The following is a 16,835-nucleotide window of genomic DNA, read 5'->3' on the forward strand; positions in this document are numbered from 1 at the left end:
TAATTTCTGTATAGTATGAACTATTTATAATATAAAAAATGGTATTATTTATTTAAACTAACTCATCTAGATAGGCGAATTTTTCATCTTGGATAATTAATTAGATAGCTTGCAACTATTTATCTAGATAAGTCTCAATACACTATTAATAATAATACTTATCATTATATTTCCATGTTTCACTGAAACAATATTAAACATATCTATTATGTTATATTTAATTTGTTCAATAATTTAAAAAATAAAACATTAATACTAATTTAAATGAATTTAATAGGAATTTATTTTCACCGTGCACTGAAACATTAGAATGCTTATATGCGGACCAATACGTCAGCTACAGGCTCCATTTAAAATAATAATATTTTCGTCCAACAACCTGATATGGAAGGAACCGGCAAAATGTCTGTAAAATTATTTTTGGCCTCGTAATCCTGTATTGTACCTGCGCTTTCGATATCGAATAATCTCGTGAAACTCGATCGTATTCGCGGTGGTAAAAAAATATAATTTATATAACGTATAATACGATTGGCGATACATTGTAATAGAATGTCACTCGAATTGGTCCGCTTCACTGGCTAGATCGCTTCGATACTTAACATTATATGTACATAATATTATATTTATTGCAACTAAATTGACTTTGGCTGAACAGAACCTAATTAGATTTATCTCGATAAGGTTAAGCCGACGGAAAAAAAAATTATAAAAAAAAATATCTTACAATTATCCACATATTATAATGGTAGTTAGATAAAATTGTACTTATATTTTTTAATATATTGTATACTGTATTATATTATATTATATACACATATATATCTATCTGAATTATAAATGTATTTTATATCAAATGGATCTTATAATGATTCAATAGTGTATACATTTAAAACAACCCAAATGTACATATTCAAAAATTATTTAATCTAATTAATTGAACATGGTTATATTAGTAATGGCAAAGTTTAGTTATGCTGATCCAGAAAGTGTACCAAGGTTTTGAGTGATATACCTTTGTGCCACTTACTCAGGTCTTCAAACTTTTAATGTTTTTAACTAATTAACTATTACTTTGAAATTTGATATTAATATGATATTGAAATTCTTAGAAAAATACTTTGTATTGGAGTACGAAACTAAAATATATACCGAAAGAAAATATTAAAATTAAATTAAATTGATAACAAATAATAAAATACAATTATATTTTCAAAAATGATAGTTTATAAGAATTTCAAATAATGTAAAAAAAAAATTAAAAACTCATGCTTTTTGAGAAAACCGATGTTCGACTTAAGAATCGTCCTATATAAATGTATAGTGTCTACCAATCTCACTCACCCCTACGTTTTCTTTTAATAATTCATATTTTATTCAAATTTAAATTTTTTGGAATTTTGAAGTATAATTAATGTACTATAGAATATAGACCATATTTTCAATTACTTTAATTTGTATACCCTTTGAGGAGACAAGAAATATTCTGCAGCGATATAGCGGTATTTTTTTTCAAATAATAATCATTTTTATTAAATATTAATTTATCGTAAAACGAATTATTTGTGTAAACATTTTAAAACACCTAAATCAAAATCTTAACCAAAAGTTTACGATAAATATATGCCATCAACCTATATTCATATACATCCAAACCTTTATCAAACTAACATCTTTGATTTACAGTGTCACTAAAAACAATATTAGACATTTTTATCAAAATAGATAGATTAGTTTTTGAGTTTCTTATATTATACCACAAACTTAGTAGTAATATATTATTATACTCAAGTATCTTATGTTTTTATAACTAAGGACAGTCCTAAAATAAATAAAAATAAATATTGGATTTTTGTGCCAAAACGAAATTGTTAAATAAGCCACTCGATAGCAACATATGGGGGTTAAAAAATGAAGCAACGGACACTCCCTCGAGTTATAAGGAATGGGTATGTAAAATTTGGTGTCGATTGGTACAGTAGTTTCTAAGTCAATAAACCTCATACAAACGTACATGACTTTTACACAGATAGTAACTAGTGGCTATGAATCTCTCGCCTTCATCTCTTCCATCCTGCCACCAATCAAGCCAACTGTAAACGTTTACATACCGACCGGTGTAAAGACCAGCGGAAGTGATGACGACCACTGGTCATCACTCATTAAGAGTAACAGAATGTAATTCATATGGGTATTTGGTTGCTATAAAATCTAATATTTATTGTACATTATTATTATTATTATTCGTAAATACTGCATACAAATCTGGATACAAGCACAACCGTCTAACATTTACACTCTGGATGAATTTTTAGAGGATTACTTTAAGACTGGTTACTGGATTCTCGTGGTATATCTCCAAACTAAATTTAGACAGCGACTTACATAATATGCACAATAACAAAAATCTAGCACACAAATATCATAATAATATGTGGCTTTAAAATAGTAGTTTGAATTATAACAGCACCTGGATGTGTCCGGAGACACTGGCTTGGACTCGGGCGAGGCGACCTTCTCTAGGCCCCGGGACAGCCGCAGCATTTCGGCGCCGAACTGGTGCAGAGCCGACATGGTGGACTGCGTGGGCTCGGTGTCGGGTAGCCACAGCTCACGGGCGTCCAGTGACGTCATTTCCGTGTCGGTCGACCCGACCGATGGGTTGTGATGGAATGGCCTCGGCGTGCCCCGACAACTCGCACCGGGCGTCGTCGGTCGGTGGTGGTGATCACGGTTGTGGCGGTGGTGGTGACCGAATCGCGGGCTGTCGTCCACGCTGTCGGCGGCCCCGCTGTCGTCTTCAGCCACTGCCGTTGACCGCGAACCCGACACCGACCCACCGTTGCTGCCGCCGAGTTTCGTCGTGCTCGGACTGGCAGTCGGATCGCCACGACCCTTTTGCTGTCGACCGCCACCGGCACCCGTCGACGACGTTATCACGCCGGTTAGTTCTTCACCGGTCGCCGACCGGATGTCCGTTTCGTCCGACCGAGTTCTCCGGTAGTTCCGGCGCAACATACGCCGCCAGCTCCTCCTCGTGTTGTCTGCAAATACCAAAGAAAATGGGTTAGTGACAAAAATTACTCGGAGTCACCGGAATTAATGGACGGGTTCGTTGATACTGACTGAGGAAATTCGTTTTTTAGCCTAACAAATTATTCTGTGTACAATCTACTCGATGTCGACTCTTTCGAATACACCGATAACAGTCCGAGTGTAAACCACGACCGTTAAGTTTATGTCCTTCAACTTAATTTAAATATTTTGAAAATTATGCATAAAGAAATTGCTAGGATTTCCCAAAATGCTTTTTAAAATTTGCAAGCGCAAATGTCGGTAATTTTCTAATATTTTCGCAAATCATGGATAACTTTAGGTGGATTTTCTATGTCGACCTAGAAAGTACAAACAGATTTAAAATATTTCCCATTTTTAGCAATAGTTTGTAAGTCATTTTCTATAGTTTGCAATTTAGTTTCTCGACTAGGACGAGCTTTCGAAGTTTTATACCCGGGTTTTCAATACATACACAGATAGTCCAAACTGGTTTTAAAATAGACATTGAAGGACAGCTAATACAAATGTTTACAGTTGAACCTTGAACATAAGTGTATGAATTGTCTTTACTAAACTCAAAAAAGTCTACGCTGTATAAGAAGCAACGCAAAAGAGAACATATCAGTTTGTAGTTCCTGGTCGATCTGAAGAACACTTTTCAGCGATCAATAATTCCGTGCGTCAGCGATTACTGTTCGTACACGAGCATAGCACACAGTGATACGGTCACGTCACACAACTCACTAATGATGATTTACTACTCACGCACGCACTTAGAATGTTTTTCTCCCGCTGAATTCTCTAAAAAGCGATCGGTACCCAATGCGCTCATAATGATAGTGAAAATAATTTAATTCTATTCATTGGTTCTTCTGAGGTCAAAATAATACAATTTAATCAAGGTACTATACAAATGATATATTATATGTATCATAATATCAAATTTACATACATATATTTCACGCGTTCGAACGAATCGAATTATTAAGTTTGAAAACTTCTATAAGGATCGATTTTATAAATGCTTGCTAAGCCCACAACTTTTTTATTTTTTAATAATGCATTTATTAAAATTATGATTTTTGGAATATATTTTAAATAAACTGAACAAAGTTCAACCGACTTTAACCATATTTACAAACATTTAGATTTGTTTGTACCATTAAAACATTTCACTGTGGCGATATTTATTTCATTATTTTCAAATGAGGACCACGGTCACACTGGCCACGGATTTTGTTTTTGTCTTACAAACGTACAAAAGACTCAGTATTTACTATTTGATGCAACGATGAATTTAAATCCCATAATACTAATATATTATTATTGGTACCCGATAATAATATACCGTAAATCTTGATGTACTTTAAATGTATTTCTATGAATAAATATTTCAAGAGCTATTGTACGCAGGTCGAACTATTTTGTTGATTGCACTTCAGACATAATACAATATGTAAGTACGTTTTTCAAAAAAGTTTCACTTTTGTCTTTATATCCACGACTTCGGCGTACGTCAAAAACGGTGTTTTTTAATTGAACGAAAACTTTCAAAACTCAAAATAAATTGGATTCAAGCTACAAACTATTCAGTAGGGTTAAAATTTGATATATGATCCAACGTTGGACGATACGCATAAACTATTCACATGAGGAATGTCTCTCATAGGTATTCGTATGCAACTATCCATAAAAAATGTATAATGTAATATAATATATTACATTATATATACATTTTATATTTACTTATATACCGTCGAGAATTATTGTTATCGTAAGATGACAAATCGACCGAATCACAAAAGAAGCAAACAACTATTGACAGTACAGTATATTATATTTGTAATGTATCTTGTGACGTATATATAACAATAACACACTTTATAACACATAGAGGCCAACTGTTAAAATAGCGATATTTTGTTGTTTTTTTTATTTCGGAATCATAAGCCATGCTCATATCTTTCCCGTGAACAAAAAAAAAACACATTACTATTATCCCGCTAAATACGTGGTCACCATATTTATTAAACATTAATAACAGAGAAAACAACAGAGAGAAAAAGCAGCCCATTTCTGACTTAGGCATATGAAAAGAATCAGTTGTAGGAAGAAAATTTGTCTATTTTTAAAATCAAACAATTGTGTAACTGTTATAAAAGTTTTCAATATATGATTTGTGTGTCAAATGCTTTTCTATGGTACTTTTAAGGATAAACGATTATTAAAAACCTATACAAAACTAAAAAAGTATCATTCAAATGTATTATGATATGTCGTATCAGTATTTATATTTAACAAATACAAAAAAAAAAAAAAATGAAAAATCGAAGTATTGCCGCCTAAAAAATAAAAATTACACAATAAAAAAAGGAAATATTTTTGATTTATAAAAATATAGTATTTAAATTTAAGTTACTAATTAATAAAAAAACAAAAATAAATTGTATGAGCATATTGATCTAAAAATGAGTAATATTATAAACAGGATGTTAAATTGACTTTGTTTCATTTTATTTTATGTATTTATTTTATTTCTACACCACTCGAATTTATGAAGGACGAAAATATAACCTTTTTACAAAAGTGAATAATTTAAATATATACAATATAATGTTGGGTTAATTTTTAAAAAAAGGTTTGTACCAAAACTACAAGCACTTGATCGTCAATTTATATACCTATTATTTTAATCTTTTTCATTATCGCAACTGATTTTTAACACGGCGTATCGTATAGGCAATATAGGTTGTTGATGATTGTTCAGAAGAGCAACAATAATTTATAATAATATTCTTCATTATTTTATTCGTGGCATTTTTCACATTAATCAATACTTTTTGTTTAATTGATATGAAATCTTTATTGATTTCATAAAAAAATACTTTTTAAAACTTTACAAAAAAATATTCAAGTTATATAAAACTGGCAGGCAACCATTCAATTATTATATTATAGTTCCTGGAAAATACGATCTCATACGAAGCGCATTATTTGATTAATCGCTGGTAATATTCAGTGCGTGTGATAAATTATAAGTAATGCACAAATAGAGTATTTTGTAGAAACGAAAAAAAATTACTGGGTAATCTTAAAAAAATATTGTCTGAATAAAATTTATGTAAAGTATGAACACGGGAAAGACATCTTGATAGGTGATAATAGTCAACGCTCGGTATCCATTTTTTTTCAGATGATGGTGTAAAAGTAAACGAGTTGTGTGTTATTTTATTTTTATTTCAGTGTTATATTTAACTCTGTTACGTTGTCATACGACGAGGGTACGGCGTACGGAAAGTTAGAAAAAAACATTTATTTTCACTGCCGTTTGGAGTGCAAAAAATTAAAATTATAAAGCATGGTCGCGCGTTGCATATATTCCCGAGGTCTTTTGGGTTACGTCATAATATTATTATACGAACCCCTCTGAAGTTTTTGGAAGCTGTTTTATTTATTTTTGTATATTTCACGTCCATCTGTTGATCGGCTTAAAAAGTACCCATACTCAGATTAACCCACGACCACTGTAGTTTTAATGAAAGTATTATTTATTAGTATTGAGATTCAAAGTTGTTGAGTTCGGGTTAGTTATCGAAAAACATACGTACGCGCCTGAATAGTTTCATCCCGATTTCAATCAGTCGATTTTCAAAAGTTTTCATTCCATATCGAGTATGAATATAATATTAAATTTCGATTAACGAAGAACAAAAATAATGTTATCTACCGTTTTACAAATATATAATACACTTGCTGCTCAAATCAGTGAGTACTTGCTTGTGCACCATTTATAAGCATAAAAAGTATGTTCAACTATTAATAGCAAAATAATGTGATGCAAAAATGAATATTCGTACAAATTATATTGATAATATTTATTATTACTTCATAGCTGGACTAGACAATGAGTTCAAAGTTCGTTTAGTTCATTGAATATTATGTCTATACGTTTAGTATTATAAAATTTATCTGTATACCTATTATATTGTACACACAGATTGTATATTATTATAACCCTATTGTTGTTTTACGATTTTTTTGTGAGAATTAATACAAAACAATACTTTTTTTATTAATGTTCGAATACCAGAAAGTATTGCTTTACCTATTCGAAAACGACGGAACAAACGTTTTTTTTGATTGATGATTTTTGCAATAAAAACAGCAAGCACCAACAAAAATTAACACTTTATAACCCCTGATTCGTACTTTGTACAAGTTGTGTAACTGATGCGTAGGTAAACCTTATATGCGTATAATATATATTTATTGAAAATGTATAGGCACATTAGTGCACGATACTGATTTCAGTGTTTAAAAGAAGACGGAATTTAGTTTTATTGTGTCTGCCGGAAAACTAAAACGTCGCGATGATCGCGTGGGAGGTCGTTTTATAGCGGAAAATGGTGACGCCCTAAAATGTATTTGTAGATACCTAGTCGATTATTTCGTGCACAATATTAAATTCCATTACCTATATAATATATAAATAATATTAAATGATTTTATTCGTGCACGGAATTGTATTACCTATCGCAGTAATTTGACGATTGTAGGTGTCCACGAAGTTTGCCCCCGAATACATAATCAATATGCATTAAAAATTTACAACATACCAATATAATTGGTATTTGGATGATATTGAATGAGTTGGTGAAAAATTTCAATAACCCACGATGACCAGCTGATATTATACGCTATGTTTTATTATACGCCCTCCATTTACTAGGAATTTTTCAATTTGCGTCCAAAGTAGATGTGTAGTATAGACAATGTGTAAAAGAAGCACACAAATATTGTATAAATCGAATGTTATATTTCACAACATATTCATGTAGGCGATGACCGTCGGTAGTAGTGCCCCACAGGACGGATGAGATTTTAGCAACTTTGCGTCGTTCAGAGGGCGTAAGCGTGTGGGCATAATATACGTTATTATTTACATTTGGTAAATTCATAGTTCCGTGTCGAAGTTTTATAATTCGAAAAATGCACTCGTGTACCGAAATAGCTGCATATATACTGAGTGTTCGAACAATGGCACTGAATTTAAAAAAAAATGTACATCACAAAATCCAAAAAAAAACAATTGAACAAAAGTAAATATATATTTTTTAATTTAATTAATGTACAAACAATATATTAATATTTTGTCTTCATTTGGTTTTAGTGCAATGGAAACAAACTACTATATTCTACACAATAATAATTTTTATAATTTTAATATATTGTTACAAAACGATTATAATAAAAGACTGCAGATGTCATTAACATCCAGGATTCAAGACTAAGAATAAATTACTCCGAGTTAGTACGCAGATAGTGTTTCCTCCAAGATGGGTAAATTGATGTTATGGCACGCACTGCATATTTATTGCGAGTGATTTTTTTCGTTTTTTGTTGCTGTCGTTATAACCCAAGAATCTTATTCGTAAGTAAATGCCTTACAGATAGTGTAACCTAGGTCATTATTGTTTTTTTTTAATAAGAAAAAAAAAACTGTGCATGTATTAATTATAACGAAAACACGTTTTTCTTTATTATACAATATCTATTTTGGTTATTTTATTTGTTAAATGTGCACTGCTCAAATGCCTAAATACATTTCCGTATACATATTATTCGAGCCACTTATTTCAAAAATATTTTTGATAACCATTATTTTTCTTAAATCCTTGAGTGGTATAAATATCATCACATACACGTGATCAACGACAAAATAATGATGTACCATACCACATTCTTTTAGTTTCTGAGCAAAGCGATGCACTTATTGATTTTAAAATGATACTTATGTGTTTTTTATGACTGTATACATGGTAAGTATTAGAAAAAACTTCGATTTCAACTTTGTGCAGTAACAACTGATAAAAACTTTAGCCTATTGATTATACTCGTTACATTTCTATGAAACTAAAAACTGCTAATGTGGTTAATGATTGCATAGTATGCAGTGATCCATAGTTTTTATTTGTTTATATCATTAAGTAAAAAAATGTATAGACTCCCTGAGTTCAATTTAAGAACAAAACATGAATTTCTTATTCAATACAAATTCTCAGATTTCATGTTATCGATTTTTCGATCGGAATCGAATAAAAGTATATACTTCGATATTAAAGAGTATGCTTGAAACAATAAGGCAATTTAACGTTTATGATACTTAAAATGTTAATTATTGTATTATTAACATTATATAAATAATAATAAAAAAAAAAAATTATTATTTTCATCATTCGAGAGCGCTTTGCACTCATTTGTATCGTACAATGATTGTGGTTTCATTTATGTATAAACGGAAAATTGTTTTCGTTTTAACTCATTCCTCGAATATTGCATTGATATAAGTCCACCTATATGTTATTGACGTAAGTGCGAAATTTAAAAGCTTGTTCAAGCTGTCTGCTGCCGATGTAGTGCTGCTTGGAAACGCGCATTATATTTGTTCATCTCACAGAACAAAACGATTCTTACATAATGCATTACAATACTTTGTACATCTTAGAGCGATATTTTCAATATTCTTTTATTTATCGGTTGCAATACATATTATGATAGAATATATTACATAATGTACCAAGTATACAATAATAGGTTTGAAAAGCATATTCGCGTTTCACACTCGAAAAATTTTTGTTTAACACATTGGCAAAACTCTTTATGGTAAGAAGAAATGTTTAAAGTAGAAACTATAGTTATAATACAAACAAGTGAATAAGTTAGAATTAACGGCGTTAAAAGTCGTCACTTTAAGAGTGAATTTTTTTTCGTATATCTCATTATTATATTCGTCCACAATGTAACTTAAAATTATTTAAATTTCAAATTAGGTAGAACAACAAGCACCGTTCATTTTATGTTTTAACCGGTATTCATTGTTACTTTTTAATTTTTTAAATATCAGGCTTAAATGATCAACTCAACATTTTTGACTATGGATATAAATCAGTTTCGACATAGAACGAAAACGTATAAAATATTTTACTTGACCATCCGGGGTTGATATTTCTGTTGAGTTTACTGACATATGTCTAATAATACTAATGCAAACTACATCAAAAAACTTTTGTAATCTGATGAACTCAATTATATGGTTTTTGAACCAAATGTTTGTTGCTAAAAATGTATTATTAAAGTAGGTTAGGTTAAATAATACAAAATTGAATGGAATAATTTCCGTCGTTTTAGTCAAATCGTGTTTATTTACCCATACCACTCTTTTTATTAAAAAAAATTTAATTAATTAAAAATAATATAAAAAAATATGACTTACTTGTAAGTTATAATATTAAAACACAAATTATACGTCCAGTAGTGTAAATATTGTTTACCTTGGATGTTTGTACCAACATTTTGAAAAAAAAATATCATTGACCAAGAGGTTAGAAATGTGATATAATAATATATACTATAATAATAATATCAGTTAAATAATTTTTAACGACAGCATAAAAATAGTCATAAATAAATTAAGAAAAAAACGTACGCTTTCAAAAATCTAACACAAAGGTTCCCAAACTTTCCTTCCTGTAGACCAAGTGGCACTTTTTCAACTTTCATCGACCCCTTCGTATTGCATTTTTATAAAATCATTGAGATGTTTTTGATAGCATACACAGATACAAGTGACATTTTTAAAACAGTTTCTTTTTATTCATACCTTTAATTCTTTAATTTTTAAATTGTTTAAACGACAGGAATATTGTTAATATCTTTCAAATTTTCGCATACGTGTTTCTTCATAAATATTACGATCAAGTGTTTTTGACTTAATAACTCCCATAGATCCTTACTCATATGACCATATCTCATACACCCACAATTTTTTTTTCATCGATATGGACCCGTTGAAGATTATAATCGTTTCTAAGAAGCCTATATATAGACCACCATAGGAACCTCTAATCCAACAGATATATTAGAACTTAAGAAAATTAGAGCACTGATCGAATCTATAATTACCTATGTTATTTTTATAAGGTTACGTTTGCATGAAACAACTATAGATCCATTAAAAATCACAAAATAAATTAATATAATAAATTATTTTAAAAAAGAACTCATGATGTTACACAGAATACTTTTACAATGGTACGAATACAATACCATTAAAAATATATTTTCTGTACTTAAAATAATTAAAAACTATCTTACACTTAATACTGAACACAGATATAATAGGATACACTGATATACTAGGCAAATATATCAAACATCAAAGTACCAACCATGCACAATGGATTAACACAACCCACATACTTATAGGTAAATCAGTTCAACAATTTACAGAATGCAAATTTCCATTATGCAATACATAACTAAACATAGATACTGGGCAAGTATCGTACTTAAATCTTTCAAGATTCTTGAATAGAAAATTACACGTTTGCTACTACAAGAAAAAAATAGAGATAATTATCCCGTAATAATTGTTATATTAATAAGATGATGATATTTTTAGTGATATAATCATTTTATGTTTTATTTTATCTTTATAGCATTATTTAACTTTATGATTTTAAAATAAATTATATAGAGATATAGAAAAAACATGTATTTAGTTGTATTGGTATTTTTATTATGTGAGAAATATGCAGGGTTGAACTTTTTACTAACCCAACCACCGGTTAGGGACGGACGAAACATTAAAATTATATTATTATTGCGCCACTGCAATAAGTACACACGTATACGGACGTCCGAATTTTATTATTTAAATATGTTTATGTGTTTTTGACAAATAAATCACTTGTTGCCGCGACAGAGTTTTTCGCTCGAAACGGACAAAGCTGACTCGCAGACAATATCATAATATGCGAGTTGTAACATTATGCTATTATACAAACGTGCGTGTGTTTGTGAGGTCGTAAAAAAACAAAATACACGACAAGTATGAAATTATGTGGCACAATAATATATTATAACCTATTTCACCCCCTCGCCGCTTTTCAGGTGTCATAACAGAATGTTTGCCAAGTGAAAGAATAATACCCTAAATAAAATATAAAAATAAAAGTAAACTCAACGAATGGAAATAACCAACATTTTGAAGATTTTGTATTGTAGAGGCTAAATAATTTTAAATGACTCTTGTTAATTATATTATTATAGCTATAGGTTAGAAAGCCGTCCACACCCATTTCTCTTAATTCTTTGTAATGATCGCCTCTCGTTAACCCTTGTTTTAAATTTTTTTATTATAACTAAGTGAAAAAATGTTATTTGTTATCTTAATGACCGAAACGAGAACTCAGTAGGTACGGCATTAATTATTATTATTTAGTTTTCGAATATTCTTAGGTTCAAATCATTTTAACTTATAACAAACTTTTGTTATTAAAATTGACACGATATTTGGATTTAAAATAAATGTTATTTTAAACGAACACAAAAATATAAGAGATTTAAGATATATTTGGATAATACACGTTTAATGTTTTTATGTTTAATGTGTGTATGTAGGCATTTTAAAATATATTCTGGACTTTGTTTTAAAGGGAAAAAATATAGTTTACTTTCTGTACGTTTTAAAGTTTCAAACCATTGTAGCTGTAAGGTCGCGGGAAATCAGTAGCCGTATGTTCTCCGAACAAAATGTCATCTCGTTCAATAAGAGCTTGTCGTTGGGCATGAAAGTTTGATACTAGTTTTTTCGTGATAATAGTATGAACATTTTGGAAAATAAAACGTTCAACAATTCGAGTCATACACAGTTTTAGTACATTTGTTTCTACTCAAATACCTTATTATTACGTATAATAAATAGGTATTAGTTAAATGCCTATAACCGTTTTCCAACAAAACAGTTGTTTAATTACGTCATATATCTTTCAGTTTATCATTGGACATCAGTTCGCAAATTTCTGTCACGTTGCAAATGCACCCCTTAACGTCGACCAGTAGGATTGTGTAACTGTGTAAGAAAATTTAATGTAAGATTTGCACAGTAAAACATTATTTTTATCACATATTTTTCAAACAATATTTACATTTTGAATACGCTTCACTCTTAAATACTACTAGCTGATCCCGTGCATGCACTTCGTTCCCCGTTAAAAATGCCAACTCGATTTGGGACTAGCTTTTGATATTGTAAGGTTGTAATGCAGTTTATTCTGAACGCCGCTAGGTGCATGGTCTACATGAATAATAACTAATGTTTATTATTTTTATTTCATTTTTTATAAGTGCGACTCAGCCATCTTGATAGGCTGCAATGTGCGAAAATTCGATTCGATGCATTCTTAAACCTAATCTGCCCAATGGCTGCCAAATACATAAAACAAATACTAATTTCTTGTAAAAAATTAAGAACGTTGCCCCAAAAATTAGTTATTAATTAAAATAAACCTGTAAATTGTATACCTATATACATATAATGTGGACCACGGGTTACCAGCTACCTGCGACTTGACCTTTTTGTCCGTCAAATTATTTGTTTGACTTGCTCTTGTATATCTTTGACTTGTAGCATTGCGAGTTATGTGACCTAAGTTTGCTTAAAATATTAAGCGTGATTTCTTTGAATTAACCATGATGAATAAACACTTATGAAAAAACGCACTGTACAACTTTTCATTAATTTTTTGATTGAACATACTGTGAAATGTGCACTAAGAAATGATAAATTAACTTGTATAACCGTGATGCCCTTACCAAGGAAAATAAGGATTCATTTATATACATATATAGATAGATATAGATGGATTGTAGAACTTTACTTCTCAGAAGAATTCATACCTACTCGCGCCGCCATGCCATACAATATGTATACAGACATACAATTTACACGTAAAACGTTTATTTTGCCGATTCAACAGCTTAAAATCAAAATTTTAGAGATCCTTTCTCAGTGCACTGTGAAATTATAATATTAATCTTTCCTCAATATTTCAAGTCGATAATTTTAATAGGTTCGGCTTTCAGCTGATTATTAATCAGTAGGACACTAGCCTTTATATATATATATATATATATGTGTGTGTTAGAAATACATTCTCCAATGTCGGTAATGACTGACGGCCGTCAATACCTAAGGCCGGTGGACAAGTATTTGCCTATAATATATGTATTTAAATATCGAAGTGCCTAGCAGTTTGCCTTGTGAAAATGAATGAAATAAAAAATGTTTATAGTTAAGTAAATATAATATATAATAACAAAATACATAGTTTTGTCGATTTAAGTACTTAATATGCTAATAAATTAATTAATATTGTCAACATGCAACTGGTTACTTATTCATTTTAGTAATTTATTGATAACATGTCTATAGGAAATGTTCCGATTTACACAAATCTATAAGAATTAGAAGTTGAAAATAACGAATGGTCATTTCTGAAAATAACTGATAGCTGACATTTGATGTTAACACATATTATATCACGCGTTTTTAGATATCCGTCATCATGGCTGGATCGCCAAAAAAAAGCAAACATGTAACAAACATAAATTCTATTTTTAATCTAACGTTGAAATCAAACTAAAACAAGAGAGCGTTCAAATAATAATATAATATACATTATGTGAGACTATACAATGGCACTCAACGACTTCGTATTCCGAGAAAGGTTAGGTTAGGTGGAATGAATTTTGCAGATTAAAAATGATTTGTTTTCAATTTTGAATACGATTAATACATTATTCAGTGTACCTACTCCCTACACATTTTTGGGTTAAAAAAATGTTCCACACGTTTTGGGTTGCACCTTAAAATTTTAATGATTGAAATTTTTAACTGAATAATTTATTGTTCTTCGAATAGGTAATTTTTCAATATTTTCTGTAGTTCCTCTGAGCACAATAAAAAAAAGTAAAAACTATAATCATTAACACATTTGCTTTTAGAAATTTCAGCAAGCGTAACTCACTTCGAGGTAAACTATGAATCGTTTCTTGAATGCGTTTTTTTTCACTTGGAAACTATTATCACAGAATACCCAGTTCTCATCATCCTTTCCGATTTTTTCATTATGGAATTTTTATAATTAAATTATCGTTTTAAAAATTATTAAAAATAACAAAAAAAAAAAAACACTTTGTGAAAAAATTCACCTTAAAGTCTTCGACCAATAAAATACTTCCATGTTGGAAGTTTTCCATAGGTCTATTTTAATGTAAATAAACTAAGGAGATTTAGTTTGATGATTTAAGTTCGGTTATATTGCCAACATATTTTATTACTAGTTAAGACTAAATTTTTGTTAGGACAAATTTAATTGGATAAATTCATGACACAACCAAAGATCGTTTGAACGTTAAAACCTTTAATAATATTATGTTTAGTGGTTTCAAAAGCAGTAAAACTAGTATACTGCACGTCTGCACACTACCAGTTGCTGTAGAGGTGTAAAAATAATTTGTTGTAGAACATTTGCTGATTTTATGATAGAGGATTCAGGATAGACTAGTGAATAGTATAGCCGTATAGGTAACGTAAACAAGTAATTATGTACGTAAATAAGAATCCGTATACGATGAACGAAACGTTAGGTACTTAAGTAATAGGTATGCTACGAACATGTTGTTGTAAGACTGTAATATATATAATTTTTATAATTGAGATTAACTATCTATATAAAAAATCATTATAAGAATATTTGATAAATGACATATACATATAGCGTGGTAAGAAAACAAAAAGAAAACATCGATGGAAGGTTTCATTAGTAACACTTCAATTTGATCACTTATTATAAGTATTCAATGGTTATTTGGACACGATATTATAGGAGGTCACAAAAACCATGTTTTTTTTAGCCTGCATCGGGAGTGGCTGGAAAGGTTTGGAATGTGCACATTTTTTATAAATTGGTTGTAGTAACGTAGGCGAGCTTATTAAAGAATCGACCATAGTACATTTTGGCTTCTTCATAAATTGTTTTGATTTGAAGGTCGTTGTGAAGAGTATGATTAGAACAAAGAATAGGTTTTACAGACTAGAATATGAATTCTGAATTTATAGTATAATATGAAGTATAATTTTATTTGTTAATTAATTAGCATTATACCTATATTATAAAGACGGATTTGAAAAACAATTTTTTCGGACTCCTGTTTAACTATCGTGATAAATATATTTATATTATCGTGTTAATAGTATATTAGTCAAACGAGAAGGGAAATGGAGATTTAGTTTCTTCCAGAAAAACATAATATTTTTTCACTCTTAAAATAACGTTGTCTTCGAATCAATTCCTAATTGATGGCCAAAATGTAATGGTAAAGCTGTTGAAAGCTTTAACATTTGTATCGCATAAGGGAATTATATTATAAGTACTATATGAATTGAAGTTTAACTTACTTTTCCGTATCATCATGCATTAAGAAACTAAGTTAGATTGATTTTCTTACAAGACTATGTTTACGGAATTCAATTTGAAAAACCAACAATGTGTGTAAGTTTTTGTTGCACATGAGGATTGTCAGACCTCCCTTCCTAGTTTTTAGTATATATAACACAGATACGTGAAAAAATACCGCACAATCGCAGGAACCAAATCGACGTTTTTGGTCATAATCTTCAATGCCTTATTACAGTCTTAAATGAAAAAGTTCCAGATTGAGTTTTTGTAATGTATAAATTAACTTTAAAATTTTAATAACGCCAAAATAGTTGTTTTCCTCTCATATATTTTTGTTTATCTCAAATAAATATTGAAAAGTTATTTATAGCCAATTTCATGTATTTTTTTAATTTTTCGTCAACGCTCTAAGTTAAATTATTTATTTATATTTTATTCGAAATATTTTTTTTAGAACTGAATAAATTCCATAAT

General features: G+C 29.8%; 1 protein-coding gene across 1 annotated transcript in view; it reads right to left on the bottom strand.

The window, feature by feature from the left end:
- LOC111037026 overlaps positions 1–16,835 on the bottom strand; it is a 150,505-nt gene that overhangs the window by 17,229 nt on the left and 116,441 nt on the right. Inside the window, exon 4 of the mRNA XM_022319376.1 lies at positions 2,471–3,044. Coding sequence (XP_022175068.1) covers positions 2,471–3,044 — 574 coding nt within the window. The remainder of the gene's footprint in view (positions 1–2,470; positions 3,045–16,835) is intronic.

This window comes from Myzus persicae, unplaced genomic scaffold (genome assembly GCF_001856785.1).
Source record: "Myzus persicae strain clone G006 unplaced genomic scaffold, MPER_G0061.0, whole genome shotgun sequence".
Taxonomy (NCBI): domain Eukaryota; kingdom Metazoa; phylum Arthropoda; class Insecta; order Hemiptera; family Aphididae; genus Myzus; species Myzus persicae.